Here is a 20,347-nt window from a genome sequence, read left to right as displayed (position 1 = left end):
TCGTAAATTTTTCATGCCTTGTTCAGTGACTAGCAAATCTCTGGTTTTTATGCGTAAATGTAATCTTTTTCTGTACATATATTTTTTCTTGTTTGGTTGTCCTGGCTATGATAACGCACTGATGGTGACAATGTCTGGTGTATAAAGGTGGTGTTTTCCGCAGTAAACTCAGTTGGTGACAGGCGCTCTTTCAGTCTTTGTGTCTTCCTGTGTTCGTTCTCTTGCGCCCTTCAACTTTATGATGAACCAACTAGCCCAACAGCAAGTACTTCTCCTTATCCTCGGTTGCTGCACTGTCAACCGGGGTGGCATTGATTGCGGGAACTATTTATGATAACCAGGCGTCATTATGCTCACAGAATTCAAGGTGTGTTATTATTATGTCAACAACCATATGTAGAGGTAACGAGATTATATACCCTAAAATACAGATCGCTATACTAACAAATTTTTTCTTGTGTTTTCCTAAAATCCGCGTTTCTTTTGCGTATATTTTTCTAATTTACGGTTTTTTGCGCAATATTGAAGCATTTTAAGAAGTATGTCGCTCTTCTAGTGCAGACGGCACATTTTCTTCCGCAGAAGATCATCTTATAAGAGAATTAATCGCAGTGCGTGCGTATTAGGGCTCACCGCCGGCGGCCGATTTACTCAAGAGGAACGACGATGCCGCCACCTCTCGGTCGACCTTACAGCGAATAGGTGGCATTGTTTCTATCCTGTTTCCTTCTCCCACCTCTAAGCTTTGCCACCTCCCAAATGAAGCGGGTGACAGTGTGATCTGTTATAGCCGATGACGACCGTGGCGCGATACTGAGGAGCAAGCTAATATGTGCTGGCGCTCTAAAACAACCTAATAAATACTGGAATGAATACTAATGGCACTGTTCGCAGTCCATGCGAAAGGGAGATCCGCTCCTGAGGCTTCTCGCGAGCTCTACTTTGACCCGAGCATGGACGAGTCTTACACGAACTTTCGAAGCACGTGCGAGGGTCGGTCATACTTTTGTCCTCGTAAAGTTCTTCCTTTCGTTTTCTTTATTTCCTTAGCATGCACAAACACCGGTAAACCGGCTCCGACATTCTGCTTGGGTCAGACACCTCTTGCAAGAACAAGTGTTCTTATCGGAAATAGCGAAAATCTCTTATGGCTCATGTGCGGTCTTTTTACGCGCTGCTTTAGTGGAAAGGGATTACTAATACTTCAAGTTGTTGTGACATATCATTTCTCAGAGTCAAGCTGTTTATTTCATGTTGTTTGCAATGCATCTCGGAACAAACGGCCAAAATATAAGCTCATTTGGTGCAGCAAGTAGTTTGTAATTGACTTTTTGAAATTTCTCCTGGACCGTGTGGCAGTCAGGCAACACTGGCGTTCTCGCGATCCGTGACGACATAAGCCAACGGTCACGCCCTTGCTCGTGACTGAACGGCTGAGCTTGTTCGTTTTTTCCGGCTAGAGGTGCGGAGGGGTGAAGGAGGGAAGCTAAAGAGATCATGCCCACGCAAGATAGACGAAGGCCTTTATACATCCCATTTCTGTCCAGCTTCTGCCGGGTCTCGGCGACTCCACCACAATGTGCCACGGCGGGACTCGACTCAAGTAGGAGTGCACTCTGTTCCGCACCGACTTTACGCGCGCGTACGCAGCTTTGCAGCAGACGACGGCGTTGTCGGGTCATGACGTCACTCAGGATGATTCAATATGGCCGTCCCGGCTGCAGGGAGAGGGGATGAGAACCGATAACTTCCAACTGATATTTGTAGCTCAAATGCGCGCCTACAGCCCTACTTCTCTTTAAGCACGCATAATAACGTCGTGGCTTGTAGCTGCAACGTAAAAGAAAGATTTGTTGGTAGACCATGTCATGACCCCTTTAACACATAACTTGAGCTGACGTCACTGAAAGGAATTATTGGATACGCTTGCACCATGTTTACGAACCACCAGCTCCCGAAGTGCGCACGCTGCGCCGTCCCACTATGAATGTGAGCGCAATATTTCGTGGCTCCAAGAGCAGCGGTAGCCACGGAGCAAAACTTTCGGCGAATGCAAACTGTTTCTCGCCACGGAATATCCCAGAGGATCAGTGCAAGCGAAAGAAGGCGCACTGAACCCAAAACAATGGAGCTTGCGTGTGGCTCACATTAAACAACCCAACTACTACACAGCGCGAACCGCAACTTCCCAATGAGTGGGCGCGCACTTCACAACAGGCAAATGCGCAGTTCCGACTGTCGACAGTGTGATAATGGCGAGACAAGGAAAGCTTCACTAATTAACCTGATTGTTAGCGTTGAAATGAAGGCAACCAAAGTAGCTCGAGGATGCAAATCTAAACTGAGACATCGCGCTGCTGCTTGGATGCAACGCCAACCGGAACAATTCCGCATGACGCCATCGCAGAGCGAGAAACGGCGCAGGGAAAAGAGGCGAGTTCAGGCAGAAATCAGGAAATCGCATGCCGAGGCCAAAACTGCGGGGACAGCGAATGACCGTGCGGCTAAATTCTACATGCCGACGCAGCTGACCGAAGGAATCAACACCATTGTGAGCAGCGTTTTATCGACGAGAAAGCAAAAAAAGCAACTAACGTTTAAATAAATTCAAGATGGTTCTTTGCGTTTCTTCGGAGGGGCACAGGACCTCTCCAAAACTGAATTCGACGGTGTTGAAGGAGCAGACGATGATTGATGCCAGATGATGGAGACAAAGAGAAAATAAATTTACAGGATGTGCAAGGGCAAACTGTGTTACAAGTTGAGTCACACAGACAGTCAAACTGTAACCTAAAGGAAAAGATCTCACAAAGAGAAACTCGAGAAGACCTCCTTACTCATCGACACGAGGTTAGAGTCTAGGTCTCTAGAATTACGTGCCACTGCACGGAGCCTCTAGCTCGACTAGACAAGACTGCCCACCAATGATTTTAAATGCAATTTTAAAGCTTTTCAAACAAAGAAGTTAGGGCGGTCATATTTCGAGGCCCGCCCGATAACCAATGGAGGTAGCCACAGCCCCTGAAGGTAGTACCCAACTAGGAGCCCCGGGCTTGGCTAAAGAAAAAGAAACACATACAGAAAACATTCTGAAAACCCTCTCCCCCCCGGGGGGGGGGGAGTACTCGCCCTTATTGATTGATGTTTTCCCCTTCCCTGCCGCACCCATGCGTCGCCTCTCGAAGGATGAAACGTTTTTTTTTTTTTCACCTAATTGTCGGGGCCACTGGCCCACCGGCTCGCCGCAGGAATATCAGACGGCGGAGAATGGCGAAGCTTCGGTGCCATCGAGAATGCAAAAAAGATATAAAAAAGGGGCCCATTGCGGAATGCGTTGTGGTTCGCATTCTGCAGCCGTGAGAATGCTGCCTAAGACCAAGCGGCACCACGTGCTCGTTGTGCGCGCCTCGCATGCTTTCTTGGCGCGCTTAACAAAGCCAGGTGTCTTCGGCCGTCACAGCGGTGCTGTTAAGCAGCCAGTGCCTCCTGCGCATTTGCCACTGCTTGCGGGGGGGGGCACGCGGGTAAGCCAGCAGTGGCCGCAAGCTAAGCGAATAAGAAAAATATGCGCGTTGAGGAAGTGCGGCCTTACAGTTTAAATATTAAAGCTTTGAGGTGAGTTCATTTCTGGTCAAAGAGCTTAGAAGTTATCTATTCCACTGACCCTTCGGAATAGGAGTACTCGGTCATTCTCGAACTGCCTTACTGACAAGCTCTCCCCCACTAGCTAACGAAGGAAGTGTGCGGTAATAGTAGTCTGTACGCATTCATTTGAGGTACAAAAGAAGCTGGTAATGTTGCCATGCAAGTTCAGGAAGAGAGCAGCGCCCGATCTCTTGTCTGCACCCAGTGTTCTTGGGGGCCCCGATGTTCTAGCGCTCCCGAACTTTTTCTTCGCACCGAACACGCACTGATAGGATAGAGCGTTTTTTTATGGCCTCTTGAAAGGACTCCACTTCCATCACAAAAAGGTAAAAACAGCGAAGGGGTCGGCCGCAGCACATAAACACCCGTGTTTATCCGTGCACATGTCTGAAAGCGCGAGAGGCAGCACACCGGTTAGTAAACATGGCCGCCGTAGCAGCGATCTGGCTGACGTGAAGTCACGTTCAAGCTATCTATAGGTAAGGGTTAATATTCCCAGTTTACGTTAAACATGCAGCTGGACGTGGAGTTAACTGCTAGATAAAGATGCAGTTGCGTTCCTTTTACCCCTTTCTCTTCCTTGATGTCAGCCCGAAGGGGAAAGGTAGAAGTTGTTGGATGCCGACGTCTTGAGGTTCTAAACTTGCTCAGTCACATTACTCGTGGAACTTCAGGAAGTAAACTGTTTAATCACACATAAAATAGTTAAGACAGAACGGAAGGTACAACAAGGAGAACAACTATGTACATAGTGATTGATCCGCAGAGTGACCAGACGAAACCAACCCCCGGACCCACCAAAACGTCTTCTTTTAATCCCTAAGTCCCCGCCCTCAGTGGGGACACCAACCAATTAGGTCAAAACACAAGCACGCATCCAATCAAGGACCGGGGAAAGGAAACCACATCCAATAAAACACATGGGAGAGGAAAACACATTGAAAAAGAGACAGAGGAGCGTAAAACACGCCCAATCAAAGATTGGGGAGAGGGGACAGGTCATTGTCACGAATACTAACAATTCCCCTCTCGGATCACTCCATCCTCCCCCGCGGGGCGGCATGATTACTCGCTTAAAGAGCATGCGAGGGCCGCACAGATTGTCGAAAGCCGTGCCACTTAAGGCGCCATCGCTCCCCAATCCTTCCTGATGCCCCAAGTGTACAGGAAGTGCCTGGCAGTCATATGGAGCTGATAAGCGCTTACAGTGAACATGAGGAACGCGTCTTCAAAATTTCCTCCCAGCCACACACTGAACGACCGCCGCCCGGGTAATGGCCTTGGGCAGCGTCGCCGCGGTAGGGATGAAAGGCGACGCGCCTTCGTTGCTGCTTCTCGGAGCGGGGCTGCGAACAATGGGGCCCGGCCAAGCTGGGTCGCGTGCGCACCCCGAACTCCCCTCCGTCGCCGTCCGCTTGACTCGTTAGTTCCATGTGGAGTCAAAAGGAAATGGATCACAGCGTACGCACTCTTGTCCACATACAGGCGGCGTTCCGTACGTGATTACTTGGGGCTCCGGATGTGTCCAATCCAGCCGCGCACGACAGATGCTTTCGACAATGCTCGCCAGACGGCGCTAGCACCATTCCGTTCTTTTCGTCCATATAGCCTTCCACTGGGTAAGGTAGTCAACAGAGTAAGTGTGGATAAATATTTCTATAATTTCTCTGAAATGTTGATCAGTCAAATTACTTCCCTTCTCAAAGAGCACGAAAAAAAATGGGAAGCTCGAACACATCTAGACATTCCAGAGATGTGTGCTGTTTCTTCAAATTCCATAGGTTAAATACAGTCTGCCTGTGCCCCAAATAAGTGAATGTTTGTCAAGCCCACTTTGTGTGCACCAGATGTTACAAGGAAGAGTTGAAGTAATTTTTAAAATATGACTTTTGCGGCATGGTATCCCCAGGGTTGGCGGACGCAAGAAAACCGATGAATCATCTTCACTAGTAAGATAGTGAACCAACCACTTGGCCACCGCAGCGCAGCGGTGGCCAAGTGGTTGAGCATCCGTCTCGCATGCGGGAGGTGCGGGATTCGATCCCCAGTGCCGCCGGGTACCCACCGGTGATACAATAGGTACAAGCTTTCCCCTGGTCTGGTGCTCGGCTTATTTAGGGTGAAATGCTTGGGAAATGGGTCTTCGACCCCACCTTGAGAATTTGAAAAATACCTTGTGCCATGGCGCTTTTTGGCCATAGATGCCCTCGCGCCATAAAAATCCATCATCATCAGTAAGATAGTTTACTAATTTTCAATAATTAGCTTTCTAACTATAAGGGTTAGGCGTCTAGTTGAAATTAGAGCCTTGTATTTGGCCGTGAGTAGCCGCCATGTGTTTTTAAAATTTTTGAAACGAGATAACCCTCGCCCCTGCAAGTAGACAAAATTTGGCCTTTTCTACTGGATATGTGCACTGGTGGGGTGCTTTGCCTGCATGCTTTCGAAAGGCCATGTATTTCCGCACGATGCAGCCAAAATTGGTCGAGCCACAGCGGCGAGGGTAATCGTGTTTTCTAGATCCCGAAAACTGAAATGGCGTTTAATTAAATGCCGGCTGCTCATCTCTAATTGCAACTAGCGGCGCAACTCTAACAGTTAAAAAGTTAGTTCTTGGAAATTAGTTAACTCTCTTACTAGTTAAGATGATTCGCCGGTTTTCTGGCGTCCGCCAGCTCTGCCAATAGGCAACCTGCAATAGCCAGGCGGCACCACTGTCGCGCTGCTTTCAGCGCCGCCACCATGTTTTTTTTTTTATACTGGGTAGGGCGGAAGCTCTTCGCGGCGTGCGCTCCCAGTACGAATTTGAAAATGTCTGTTTTATATTGCGGATTCAAGCCTATTGATGCCATCGATGTGTATTTTCGGCGACCGGAGCTTGAAAAAGGACGTCGCCTTTACGAGAGCAACCATGTGCACTCAGTGAAGGAAACGGACGGCGCCGAAATTTCAGCGAAGTGTCAGTCTCAGCAGGGCACACACGTATACGACGTTCAACTTGAGGTGAGTTGAACGTGGGCTTACTTGCACCCTCATGCATGTTTCCTCCCAGCGAGGTTTCTTTAAGAAACACTTGTTGCTTTTGCTTGGAGGTTAGAGGCTGTGGCACTGGAGAAAAGTTACAGTGGCGGTTCGCTTGCAATCTGCGAATCTGAGTCAGCATTGCGACTAAACTCGCGACATTCATTCGCAGCTGGTGCCTGGAGGACGACGAATTCTACAAGGGAAGTGCAGCTGCCGCTACGGCATCCTTGGCGATTGTAAGCACTGCGCAGCTGTCGCTTTGTACATTAACCTTTATGAAGACGCCTCTTGTACAAGTGGCCCGCAGGCTTGGGGAAAGCCATCAAAGCCTGCTACTAACGCTAAAACGTCGATCGGAGAACTCTTCGGAAGTATGGTATCACTAGGGCGCTGTTTCGTCTATATCGCGCTGCGGTTTTTCTATTTCCTCTAGTGCATGTGTAAGCAACCATTTCGCCGCTTTGTATTGGTACCTGATCTGGAAAATGATATTTATAAACATAAAGGGACAAAGTTTAGATGCACGGGACGCGCGAATATATGAATTTTTCCCGTACGTGTAATTGAAAGCACAGTAAACAGTGGTGGATGTACTGAAATAATTGCTTTTGTCGAGCCCAGACTGAACGTCCAAGCAATGACACATTGAGCCTCTTTATGGCTCCCGCGGTATCCAGGTGTTTCCAGCTGAATTCAGGTTGTTTGTAATGTTAGGGCAGTTTCGTGCATTACCTTGCTTTTTCGGCAGTACTTTAAGTTTTTGGCTGTTTTTTTCTTGCCGGTACTGTGGCACAATCGCTTAACTAATTGCCCACTCCCATCTTTCTGTTCACTTCTTGCAAAGTACCTTGACGCATGGCATTGCATGTAACTGACTCAGTATTGCAAGTGCCCATTTTTAATGTGCCACTATTTTTCTTGTTTTTCCTATTTCCAGACAAGACCAGCCCCTTTGTTGGGAAAAGGCCACCTAAAGAGTTCTCACCTTTTCACATACTTGAATATTTCAGTGCAATTGATTCGCCCTTCACTGAGGTGTTGCAACAAATGCAAAAGAGCGAGGCCGAAATCATTTGTGCTGAGATTTTTGACGATGCCCTGCAAGCAGCAGTCGCAATTTCACAGCGGAAGCGTATTGACGCATTAATTCAGCCGTCATGCAAAACACTGCATATGCTTGAAGTGTCGGGAATCTTTCCGACTGTACGCATAGCACCAAAAAACCACCTGCAACAGCTGACACCCGAGGAAAGGGATTTTTACAAAGACCGCGTTGTATGCCAGTCAGTACGTGAACTCTGTGCGCAAACCATTGATCAGTCATGTTGGCAAAGGTAACATAACACCGCTGCGTTGTGTCGGACATGCTGCATGACCTTGTACAGTGTACTCCCTACTTGTTTGGTTCTGTCAATGCTTTCAGGTGGCACGAAGAAAGAAAACTGTGCATCAGCAGTACAACTGCACACTCCATTCTTCGCACCCGACGTGGTCCGGAACAGGCCCTTGCTAGCATACTGCAGGAGAGGCATTTTTCTTCAGAAGCTACATCATATGGTACGTAAAACACATTACTGCTCTGTTTTCGAGTGTTGCTTTGTTTTAGGGCTGCGGATGGAGCCAGAAGCAAGGAGAGACTTCGAGCAACATCATGGTGTTGAAGTCACTGAAGTGAGCAAACATTTTATCCTTGCTTAGATATTGTGTAACTTCAGTCATAAGCAAATAAAGGGCACCTTTTTGGCAAAGTGGTCAAGTATTTTTCAGAGGCCTTCATAAGCTAGGCAGGATGCAATGCTATGAATTCAACAGTTTGTGAACAGCTGGGATCTCTTTTCAGGTGGGCCTCCTCCTCCATCCTGAGCAACCATGGCTTTGTGGAAGTCCTGATGGTATTTTTTAACATCCAAGGAGACATGCTTGCTAGAGATTAAATGCCCACATAAGTGCAGAGATAAGGACATTCTAGATGCTTCAGGAAACAGTGCTTTTGAGTATTTACAGTGCACTGGCGGCCAGCTGATGCTCAAGAAGTCGCACAAATACTACACACAAGTGCAAATCCTCCTGTATCTACTTAACGCGAAGGAGTGTTTTTTCTTTGTTTATTCTAGGAAACAAAGTGTCACGGCTCCTGTAAGCAGAGGCGACGCTTTTCTCCAGCAAGCTATTCCAGTCCTGGAAGATTTTTACTTTAAGTGGCTTTTGCCCGCCCTTGTGAAGCAGCAAAATACATGAATTTTTGTTGTCGGCACGAAAACCCTTTTGTATTTATTCAGCACGTGGCATTGAGAATTCTAAAGATTGTAAAGTGCGAGATAAAAACAGCAGAGGAGCACCCATGTTTTCTACAAAAGCTACAGAGAGCAATGATTTATCATTTCTTTTAGTGTATGAACACTTTGTGGAATAAAAACTTTATTCAAGCACACCCACATTTCACTGAACTTGCATTCTTGGCAACGTGTAGAGAAACAAAAGCACATGTATATACTGTAGGTTCCCGGAAGCATACAATGCTACTTGAAACCTTGGTTGTTACACCATGGCAACATAACCTTGATTGTGAGTGATTAAACTTGTGTAAAAGAAGTTTGGACAAGCATAACCACATAGTCAAAACACCATCAGACTAACTACATCCACTGCAGCACAAGGCTGAACTTTGCCCACTGACGTCAATTTAACCTTTAGCAGGAGGAGCGGAAAGTGGGTAAGGGAACAAATGTAAGTTACTGATACCCTAGCTGAAATCAAGGAGAGGAAACGGGCAGGACTCGTAATTAAAAGGGAACATACCTGATGGTCTCTTTGGGTAACTGAGTGGATGCCAAAGGAAAACAAAAAAGGCAGGAGGCATCGGGGAAGGTGGATGAGATTAGGAAGGTTGCGAGGACAAAGTGGCTGCAACTCAATTAAGGTGCCTTGAATATCCACCACCCTAAAAAAGTGACCCAGGGATTGACAAAAACAGAAACCCGCCACGATGGCTCAGTGATTATGGCCTTCGGCTAATGATCCCAAGGCCCCTGTTCTTCGCATTTTGATTGAGGCGAAATACAAAAGCACCCCCGTGCTGTGCAATGTCTGCATACTGTACCCCACGTGGTCTAATTTGCAACCCTCCACTACAGCATCCCGCAATACCCCGTGTGTTTGTGTGGGGCGTTAAAACCCACAATTTACAATTTTTATGATTGACAAAAAAAGTGGCTGTACGTGGCTTGTAAAAACGTGACCAACAAAATCAGTGTGTATCGCTCGTAGCCTGGGTAGTTTTGGGACGTTAAACCCCACAAAATCAAAGCAGGGTGTCATTAAATCATTGGGAGGAAAAAAAAAGATACACTATTTACATTTAATAAGTGGAGGCTGCAGATTTGCTAGTACACAACACATGTGAAGCACATCTGTCATTAGCGGAATTAGCTCAACTGGCACCCTGTTGTTTAAAATGTTGTTCATTTTAATCCTTTGGATCATTCGCTTGACATGAATCCTCACTTGTGCCACATTATACGTGTCCCTGACCTCTTGTGCAGTGAACTGAGGGCCTTGTAAAAATGAAGGCATCACAAGCACAGCATTCCGTGTTCCCAAAACTGTGCGGATTCCAGGAAATCCTTTCTCTGCTAGAATTAAATCGCCAGCCTCAACCAAGTCAAGAAAGCCGGAATCAACAGTGATGTGGGTGTCGGACATCCTGCCTCCATAAGCATTTGAATGAAAACAAATTGCTCCTGATGGCAATATGCCAACCAGAAATTTCAGCGTGTATCCACCTTTGTACGTGGAATACAGAGCTCTCTGTTGCTGAATTGTTGGTGGCCGCTCAGTGCGAACTTCTGTGCAGTCAATAATCATAGTGCAGCCAGGATAGTGCGCTTCGAAGCAAGTTGGCATTGTAGCTTGAATAACTCTAGTTGGTGGACGGAAAAACCATTGTTTTGTAGCAAATGCAAGAGTTTTCAAAACGCTTTTGAAGTGCCGTGATGCTGAGGTTTCATTTATGTTAAATAAGCTGGCCAATGATGAATAGCTAATACCGAGCTTGAGCTTCATTAAGAAAATGAGGAGCCTATTTTCTTTCGAAACATCACACTTCCGCTCATGAGATATGGGAAGCATACTTAGCAATAGTGCAAAAACCACACAGTTGACACTGCACAAATCTTCAAGAGCACCCGAAGACTTTTCAATGCTGTCATAACCAGCAAAGTAGCTCGTCCTGTGGTCTGGTCCGCTGAAGGTGCTGGTAACAGCTGGCTTATGCTGCACTTCACAGTCACGGGTCTCACGATGTGTGATCTGGGTCGACACGTCACACCCTTGGGCACAGCAAATTAACACAGAAAAGCTGCCACTGCCAGCACTTTCGTGGTCTGAGTTTCCTGGAACAAATTTCAAAGTGAACAAGAGTTTACAATGCCATTACAATGGCCATACTAAAAAACAATTTTAACAAGTGTTATTCTTTGTAGCTTATGTTGTAAATGTCCTTGCTGGCCCAAAAAGATAAAAAAATTGCCTGTTGCATTCTGCATCACATTAGGTGGAGGAAGACGATGTGTCGCAGTTAGCAGAACTCTACGCCAGTGCACTGGAAATATCGCCTTTCCTGGCCCGTCATGCACAGAGATAGAAAGCATGATGCAGAATATTAAAGCACAGCTGAGTCAAGGGAGAAAGCTACATCTGACTAAGTTTCATATTTCAGAAATATTTTTTTACTTGAGCACTGCAACTTTACGGCCCTCATGCATATGTTCTTAATTTCCCAGAAAATTACTGATTTTAACCTCCCTCAGTTAGCTCATATTTCAAAACATTTGGTCATTTAGTGTACTGCTCCTGACCTGGTAATGAACAAAACCAGGAACATGTGGTCCTCAACAGCTAAAAAAAAAATCTGCACTGTGGTGTCACATTTCTGAGCCCTAGCATAAAGTACTGCAGGAAAAAGAGGCAGTTGCACTTAATGTGATGCTGGAAATGCTGGAAAGCATATATATTGCTGCAAACACAGTGCTTGTGCTGCTAAACTGCAGTGAAACATTCCTGACAGGACATCGAAGCTCACCACCGAAGCAACTGCTGAATGGATTTCAGCTGCAGCACAGAGGAAGTCTAGGCCATTCCACGGTTCTCCACCGGATATGTCCAGCTCAGATGGGCCAGATGTAGGGGAATGGCCATCGTCAGTGGCACATGCTACGGATTCTTGCTCTTGTGGACCTGCGGTAGCCGGCACTGCAGATCTTTGCATCCACCTGCAAAACCATTGGAAATCCAGATATGAGGGGTCCTTTCTATTCAACATGCATGCATACGTTTAGTTTTAATGCAAAGAAAAACATGAGTCCCAGTCTTGTATGAAGTGAATAAATATAAACAAGCCACCTGTTAAATCTTGACAACTGGCCAGCAGAATCCCCTGACCGTTTCCTGTACACAGGTGGGAAGATTGTCGGGAGATAACCGGGATGCGTTTCAATGATACTCTTTTCACCATTGACAAAGTGCTTTGAACATAATCTTGTGTTGCCATTTGGGCTCCAGTTGGAGAAGTCTTCACCACTGAAATATAATGCAACGAAATTTGACACGCAACTGAGAAAGCAATTCACCCCCTCAGGCAAAGCATGCAAATCTGCGCGGGACGCGCAAACACATAAGGGAACGACAAACGGGAGGTGGGACCTGAATTAATAACTTGCGATTCGCCCCGCGAGGCGTGCTGCTAAGTTAATTCAAGGTACCTCGACACGTACGCGCTAACGTTGTGCGTACGTACTTGAGTGCCGGCATAGGACAAAACCGCGACCAAGAGCCCCGCTTTCGAACACGACGAATCATGATTTGAAGACCGCGATTCTGACAGAACCAGAGAAACGGCTCCTTAGCGCGGGAGCGCGACCGCAATTCGACGATACCACACATGAGAACTACTAGCGGCGAATTTAATAAATGCTCAACATTATAGCTTCATTAAGCCGCTCCGCATTTATGCCTTTTTTTTTCCTTAGCTTGACACAAATTATAACACCAGCGCAACTTACATGACACGACGCACTGCGACGATCCACTTCAGTCACCGGGTTACTCGTAAGGCCTTGCAGGAAAACGAAACAGCTTCACGTCTCCGTTCCCTTCTCGGCTATGGCAGTCCTTGACGCAACAGTACCTCCGGTTAGTTTTCTTCCGAGTACGACCGACATCTGTGGTGTAGGATGGCCGAGGTCAGAAAATCCGCAAAGCTGCACAACCTCGCTGTTGGCGCCTCTCTCGTGAAGCGGAGCCGGCCGGGCCACGCCGAGCTGCCTACTCAGTGCTGTCGCTTTCGACCACGAGACGGTGCCACATGTACCGGCAAACTTCACTGCAGGTTGCCTATTCCACGCCGCAAAAGCCATTTTTTTGCTTGCCTCAGAAATCCTATTTTTGAAAATCAATTGAAGTCTTCATCGTAACACCCCGCATATACTGGCTCCAGGGCCATCACATTTAAATAGAGTGATGAATAACTGCACAGGAGCATGGCCGATAGACAGCACCTTGCTGCCGTTTTGCACCATGTCCATGGCCGCGACCGCGGCGCCATCTTAAAGCTGGAACCGCATGGCGCGTTTTCCGCGAGCGAAAAATGCGACGCGCGGCGAACGCCCGTGCCACCGCCGACGCGCGTGCACCCGCGTGACAGAAAGGGAGCGGCGCTTTTTTTTTTTTACGCAAACACTGCTCGGACCCATAGCCAACGGCTAGTAACGGGTCCAATAGAGAAAATGTATACAAGCATGCAGGCAACAATATACCAGAATAAAGTAAGCAAGTTAGTAAAAAAAGGCTATACATCACTCTCAACACTTGTAAGAGTATCAACAAAAGAAACACATATATTACAGATTATATAAACTAAAAACTTACACATCAAACAAAACGCATAGAACTTGCACAAAAATTAAGGCATCACAAAAAGCTAGAGGAAAATGGTTGTTAACTATTTACAAAACATCACAAGGGTACAACACACGAGAGGAGGATAAAATGATTTCAGTGCACACTTTTTAATCACAAAACACTTTTAGAATAGACGCAAATTTATAAATCTATAAATAAATCAAGGTATCAGGTTTCTGCTACATGCAAATAATATCAGACGACTAGAAAAAAAAAAGAATGAAAGTATGAATTCAAAGTGTGTCATTCTTTATAAGGTAATAATTTTTTATTCCAATGGAAAAGTAGGCGGTCTTTAGGTCATGTGGTAGATTATTCCAAATTTTTGCGCCCGTGAACTCTAGGAGACGCTCTCCATATACATTTCTTTTCACTGGCAAATTAAAATTGCCGTACGTGCGGCTCCGTGTTGAAAGTGGCGGGATGTTAAAGATTGATATATCAAACGGAAGGTTGTTTGTTACTATTTTATAAACACATTCAGCAGTTCTTTTCTCACGAAGTAAATTGAGTGGTAAGACGCGTAGTTTAGTAAATAGTGCCTTACTGTGTGCAGTGTAACTAGAAAATGAAATTATTCTAAGTACTCTCTTTTGTAACTTTTTAATAGGCTCTACGTATGTACTATACGTCCAGCCCCACGACTCGATGCAATATGAAAGGTGAGTATGTATTAATGTGAATTATAGGACGCGCAGGATATTGGTATCAAAGTATTCGCGCGTCTGGAGAAGAGCATAACAACCGGATGCCATCTTAGTGCAAGTCGCCTCAATATGATGTTGCCAGTGTAAATGTTTATCCAGTGTGACTCCAAGGTAAGTAAAAGTATTTGTTGACTCAAGCTGGGTCTGGTTAATAGTTAATGTAATATCACTTGAAAGAATTGATTTTTTCTTTGAGTGGAACAGTATGTATTTAGTTTTCTTAGCATTGATTGTTAATTTGTTTGTGAGAAACCAGTCGGAGATTTTTTCCAGTTCTGTATTTGCTATGTTTTCAAGTTCGACCGTATGATGAGCAGTAACAACAATGGCAGTGTCATCAGCATACATGATGGCTTTGGATGAAGTTAATACTTTGGGCAGATCATTTACGTACAGTAAAAAGAGCAGCGGACCAAGAGTAGACCCCTGTGGTACCCCTGTGAGTAGGCGCTGAATGGATGACGATAAAGATTTCATTGAAACAATTTGTTGGCGGTTTGTGAGGTAGCTAGAGAAAAAGTCAAGCACCTTATCGCGAAGTCCATATATTTTTAATTTATTTAGCATAATGTCATGGTTAACTGTGTCGAAGGCTTTTTTAATGTCCAGAAATATAACTGCTGCGAGTCTGTTATTGTGTAAAGCATCATTAATTGCCTGGGTAAGAGTCATGACTGCTGAGCTGGTGGAGTACTGAGGGCGAAATCCGTGCTGCTCTGGGCATATAATGTTATATTTCTGAAGAAACTGATGAATACGTTTGTTAAGAATTTTTTCGAATATGGTATTAATAACACTAAGTACAGAGATAGGTCTGTAACTGGAAGGGTCAGAGGAGTCGCCGTCCTTGAATACAGGAGTAACACGTGCTATCTTTAGGGATGATGGGTATGTGCTGTTGAGTATTGAATGGTTGAATAAATGGCATAATATGGGTCCTAGAACATCAAAATTTTCTTTAATTACCTTCACAGGAAAGCCATCGTAGCCTGCCGCCTTGTTTGTAACTAAATCCATAACAACATACATCACTTCAGTTAATTCGACTTCGTGCAGAAAGAAAGAGTTTAAAACTGGCCGCGGAAGATCACTGCTAGTACTTATATCAGGAAGTTTCGATGCTAGATCAGGGCCAACTTTGGTGAAAAATGTATTAAAGTCTTCTACTGTCTGCTCAGTTATATTGGAGGGAAGTACAGAACGTTTTTTAAAGTTATGTGTCGCCTCATTTACAATTTGCCACATTTCCTTTGAATTCCCAGTGGCGGCTTTAATTCGGCGTGCAAAATATTCCTTTTTGCGGGCTCTCATTAACGACACTGATTTATTACGTGCGCATTTGAACTGGTACAAGTAGTACTGGTTACTTCTATGATGTAGCCATTTGTGATACCAATAGTCCTTCTTCTTTAATACGTTCAAAATTTCTTCTGTCATCCATGGACAAATTGGCTTGTAACGCCTCGAGGCTGTTGTACTTTGGCTACTGTTTTTTATTAGATCCACAAGGGTTGTAATCAGGTTAGAGAATTCTATATTAACATCTTCATGATAGATTAGGTCAGTATTGAGTAATAACAACTTTTTGCGGAATGATTCATAATCTAGCTTAATGTCAGTTCTCGATTTATTCTCTTTTATTGCAGGAGGTGTGTCTACGTTAACGAAAATCGGCAGGTGATCCGAAATTGGGGTTTGATATACACTTGCGTGTGCGCCTGTGTCAATATTTGTCAGTGCATGATCGATAGATGTTGCCGAAAAAGTGGTTATACGCGTCGGAGAATTAATCAAATTGCGAAAGTTGTATGACTGAAGTAGATATGTATAATCCATGGTGTTCCTAGAAAGTGTGTCAATATTAACGTCCCCAACGATTATAACTTCATTTTTGTAGTTCTTGGCTAAAGATGACAAGATTATTTCCAATTTGTCAAAAAACATGGTAAGACTTGAGCTCGGGGGTCGGTAAACTACGCCCACTACTAGTCCCCATTCAAGTTTCAGAAATAGTGCTTCAAGTTCGGGCGAACAAGATGAAACTGATGATAAGATAGTGTAATGCAGGCTATCTGTAACAAACATCGCCACACCGCCACCACGAAACTGCGAGTTCCGTGGTTGTGATAATGTCGTGTAACCAGGAATTGTTATATTTTCGTTCTTTTTCAGCCACGTTTCCGTGGTCGCTATGATTTCAAAAGACTTCCCCTGCTCAACGATAAACGAAAGTAGGGGGCTCAGGTTTTTGTTCAGACTGCGAACATTACTATGAAGTATGGATATGTTTGTTCTGGAAGCCATTATGAGCTCAAGTCAGGGTTATTATCGCTTTGTGCTTGTGTCCCTTGTGCCCGGGTTATTCTTTCTAGATCTGCTTCGCAGGTCACATGAACCACCTTCGATTTTTCTGCTTTCCTCATTAATATTTTTCCTTCAGACACCCAAGCAAACTTCCAGCCGACATCGCGTTTGGTTTGGATTGCTTTCCCCAAAAGTATCTTATTTTCTGGGCACAAGTGTTCATTGACGAATATAGGATCAGTTCCTTCAAACCCAAGCATTGATACGTTTAGTCGTGTCTTTTTCGCAGCAGCAAGGAATTTGTCTCGGTTGGTCCTTGAGGCAAACCGAACAATCACATTTGGTGGTCCTTTAGCCTTAGTAGCTACACGATGTGCAACCTCGATGGCATGGCGTTTCCCGGGTTGCCAGACAACATAACTCACAGCGACATGAATTGTCGGTTATTGCATATATAATATGCCCTTAAACTTACAGAACACTACATTAAAATAATCTTGGTGTAATAGACAGCAGCATTTTTTTCTTAAGTGTATTTATCAAGCTTAATTTCAAGCAGGAAAATTGTGTTCGAAACTGCGACTATGTACCTTCCGCATGCTGAGAGGCCACTGCTTGTTTACAACTTGACAGAAAATGGAGCGTAGGCCGCTTTCTACCGAGCAGAAGAGGAGATTGCTACTATTACGGGGATGCTGATTCTGAAGCAAGAACAAATGCGGGTCAGCAGGTCTATTTGGGTGCGGCCTGCATGGTTGAGAAGAAAGCAAGAGAGCGAGTACCATACACTGGTAATATTACTTCAAATTGTCTTTCCAGCATTAGCGATGAGAAATGAAGCCCTGAAGCTAATGTGTTTGTTATATGCAGTTTCAGGTTATGAGGGAACAGGATCCACAGCTGTTCTTCAAATATTATCGAATGACCCCCGAACTCTTTGATCTAATTCATGGCCGTGTGCGGGAGAGACTCACAAAGATGCACGTCGTTCAGGAGCCCATCTCATCTGGCGAGCGTCTGGCTATGACATTAAGGTAACTTAGTGGCTTGAATCAATTATGGCCCACTGTTGTGTTCACTTTGTATGTGTACTTGATTATTTGGCACCCACACATTCCTTATGGGCAAGTTGACCAGCCAAATGCAGATGTAATATGCAGATATAACTCAGATATGCGCAACACATTGGTGTGATATCGATTTATGGTATTTCGTTGCTAAAAATGAAATAACACCGTTCTGCAGATACTGAACCTGATTAAAAGCACGGCTTAAAAATTGCATTAAAAATAATGCTTAAATGACGTATAAAGCATGTGCTGCATGGTTTTGGGTGTCATTGTTGTTCTGAAAAGACACCTGTGGGAGAATGGACGTTTGTTTATACTTTCTACAATGCTTGGCATGCGACAGGTATCTATGTTCAGGTAATGCCATTGTTGACATCGCCAAGGACTTCCGTGTCGGGCTGGAGACTGCACGAGAAGCGATCCACTTGACTCTCCAAGTGCTGTGGGATGATCTCGCTCCTCAGTATGTGAAGGTACGTCATTTAGAATGAATACATGATGTGCAATAATAGTCCACCTCTTGTTAGACCCAGGCTATTTTTCTAAGATTCTGTGATGTTATCTAGACTTACTTAAATCCGGGGGTGGCTTTTCTCTAAGGCACAACTTTCGTCAAAACTGTGTTTTAACTATTTCATGTAATTTGCATCACTTCTGTGGCTTGTACCCTTGCAGCCTCCAAATGAGCAAATGTGGCGGAGCATTGCTGATGGCTTCTGAAAGAGGTGGCAGTTCCCGAACTGCCTCGGATCTGTGGATGGCAAGCATGTTCAGATTGTGACACCAGCAAACTCTGACAGCCTATACTACAATTATAAGGTAAATGACACATAAGTAAAGAATATTTGAAAGTTTTTATTTAGATGCAAAAATTGGGGTGTTGAACCTTGTACATATAGGTGCATGATTGCACGCACTCAAACACTGATAGATTCACTTACTTTAACATAAACTGGTTTCAGGCCTTTGAATTTTCTGTGTTTCAATGCTGCCTCCTACCCAATTTCTTTTTTGCTTTTTCCTGTGGCCATGTCTATCGCTCAAAAGTGCCTTTTTGTGCTTATTGGTTACAGGGCACATTTTCAATCGTGCTTATGGCTGTAGTAGACAGCGGATATCTGTTTCGTCTCGTCGACGTTGGGGCTCCTGGCCGAATAAGTGATGAAGGCGTCTTCAAACGCTCTCGAATTGGCCGAAAGCTGCATGCTGGTCTGCTGCAGCTGCCTTCACATTCACAGCTGCCTGGCTCCCACAAAACACTTCCGTTTGCCTTTATAGGGGATGAGGCTTTTCAGCTGCGAGAAGACTTTATGAGACCATTCCCTGGATTTAGGGAAGACCCAGCTGAGCGAATATTCAATTACTGTCTGAGCCGTGCACGGTGTGTGTATTTTTACATATCCTCTTGAAAGCAAAAGTACATCATTTTACGCTAGTGTTTATTTTGACACCGCAATTATGCTCTCATGCAAAGCAAGTTCCATGGTATGAGTGTAACGAAATGAAAACGTTGGTAAATTAGATAAATGGGCTAGCTGTGGACTCATCCGCATTATACTATACCCCTAACCAACTCTTATTAGAGGGGAGCAGTGGGCAAAAAACTTCTACAGGAGAATAGGTCACACAGATGGAATGTTCATGTTGTCTGCTCTCTTTTTGTGCCTTGTTCCCCTACCTTTCCCCTTTTGTTCAGTATGAGAACACCGAATACCTATGCGGTAGCTTGAAAAGTTTAGTATTACTGCAAAAGCCGCTGAGACAGAAAAAAGTTGTGGTTTCAACATTATACTATACCCCTAACCAACTCGGTACAATGAAATACCTGTTATTTTTCATTATTTCTCATAGACGGTTAAAGACTGTTTCCTGCTTTCTTATTGCTGCCACAAACTGATACTTTAATTCTCAACTTGTTTTTTCCCTGCTGTGCAACTTTAAATTTATTTACTTAGCACAGCTAAAAATTATTTCGATATGAAAACCACATTTTGTCGCTTGTACGAATCGCCTTGCTGTGAATGCATTTTCCTTTTTTTATTTTTGCAGGAGATGTGCAGAGAATGCCTTTGGCATTCCGCGGGCAGGGTTCAGAATCTTTCGTGGCCCCATCAACCTGAGTCCTGAAACTGCCAAACGGGCTGTGAAGGCAGCATGCGTGTTGCACAATTTTTTATGCATGGAGTCCAATGGACGCTCTTCATATAGCCCGGTTGGATTTGCCGACCATGAACATGTATATGGCAATATGATTGACGGTGCGTGGAGAGCAACAACTGACACAGATTCGGCAACATTTGGCCAGCAGCCAACGCATGCACGGAAGTGTGCTCACTTGGCATTGCAGGTGCGCAAGCAGTATGCAGCGTACTTTGCAAATGAAGGAAAAGTGCCCTGGCAGTGGAAATTACTAGAAATTGATGAACCCAATTCTAAAGAAGTGCAAGAATAGTGCCTCAATATTGTGGAACTATTTTTCTCGAAAAAAATGTCAGGCTTCAGAAGAAAAATTGCATTGTAATAAATGTTTAACTATTTTCTTTATTCACTGTTTGCCGAAATTCGTTTTCGAAAATACACCAACAACTCCCCGTTTTTCACTGACGGCTTTATTCGTTGTCCACATAACGAGCTGCATCT

General features: G+C 44.8%; 3 protein-coding genes across 5 annotated transcripts in view; 2 read left to right on the top strand and 1 right to left on the bottom strand.

Annotated features, from left to right (window-relative positions):
* The window catches only part of LOC144116125 (uncharacterized), a 203,171-nt gene that overhangs the window by 80,090 nt on the left and 102,734 nt on the right, over positions 1-20,347 (top strand). The window lies entirely within an intron of this gene.
* Positions 6,451-8,340, top strand: LOC144105597 (uncharacterized). Its single transcript, XM_077638720.1, has 4 exons — positions 6,451-6,648; positions 6,839-6,905; positions 7,607-8,003; positions 8,093-8,340. The coding sequence occupies exons 1-4, from the start codon at positions 6,457-6,459 to the stop codon at positions 8,232-8,234; spliced, it is 798 nt and encodes a 265-aa protein (XP_077494846.1). The 5' UTR covers positions 6,451-6,456; the 3' UTR covers positions 8,235-8,340.
* Positions 10,018-11,213, bottom strand: LOC144127840 (uncharacterized). Its single transcript, XM_077660807.1, has 2 exons — positions 11,198-11,213; positions 10,018-11,060 (listed from the first exon to the last, which is right to left on the bottom strand). The coding sequence occupies exons 1-2, from the start codon at positions 11,211-11,213 to the stop codon at positions 10,018-10,020; spliced, it is 1,059 nt and encodes a 352-aa protein (XP_077516933.1).

This window comes from Amblyomma americanum, chromosome 1 (genome assembly GCF_052857255.1).
Source record: "Amblyomma americanum isolate KBUSLIRL-KWMA chromosome 1, ASM5285725v1, whole genome shotgun sequence".
In the NCBI taxonomy this organism is placed as follows: Eukaryota; Metazoa; Arthropoda; class Arachnida; order Ixodida; family Ixodidae; genus Amblyomma; species Amblyomma americanum.
Note: the sequence above shows the minus strand (reverse complement) of the source record. Positions and strands in the feature narration are given on the sequence as shown.

Coding starts and splice junctions, on each gene's coding strand:
- LOC144105597 (XM_077638720.1), top strand. CDS start 6,457: ATGTCTGTTTTATATTGCGGATTCAAGCCTATTGATGCCATCGATGTG. Junction 6,906..7,606: donor CTACGGCATCCTTGGCGATT/GTAAGCACTGCG, acceptor TCCTATTTCCAG/ACAAGACCAGCCCCTTTGTT. Junction 8,004..8,092: donor GATCAGTCATGTTGGCAAAG/GTAACATAACAC, acceptor CAATGCTTTCAG/GTGGCACGAAGAAAGAAAAC.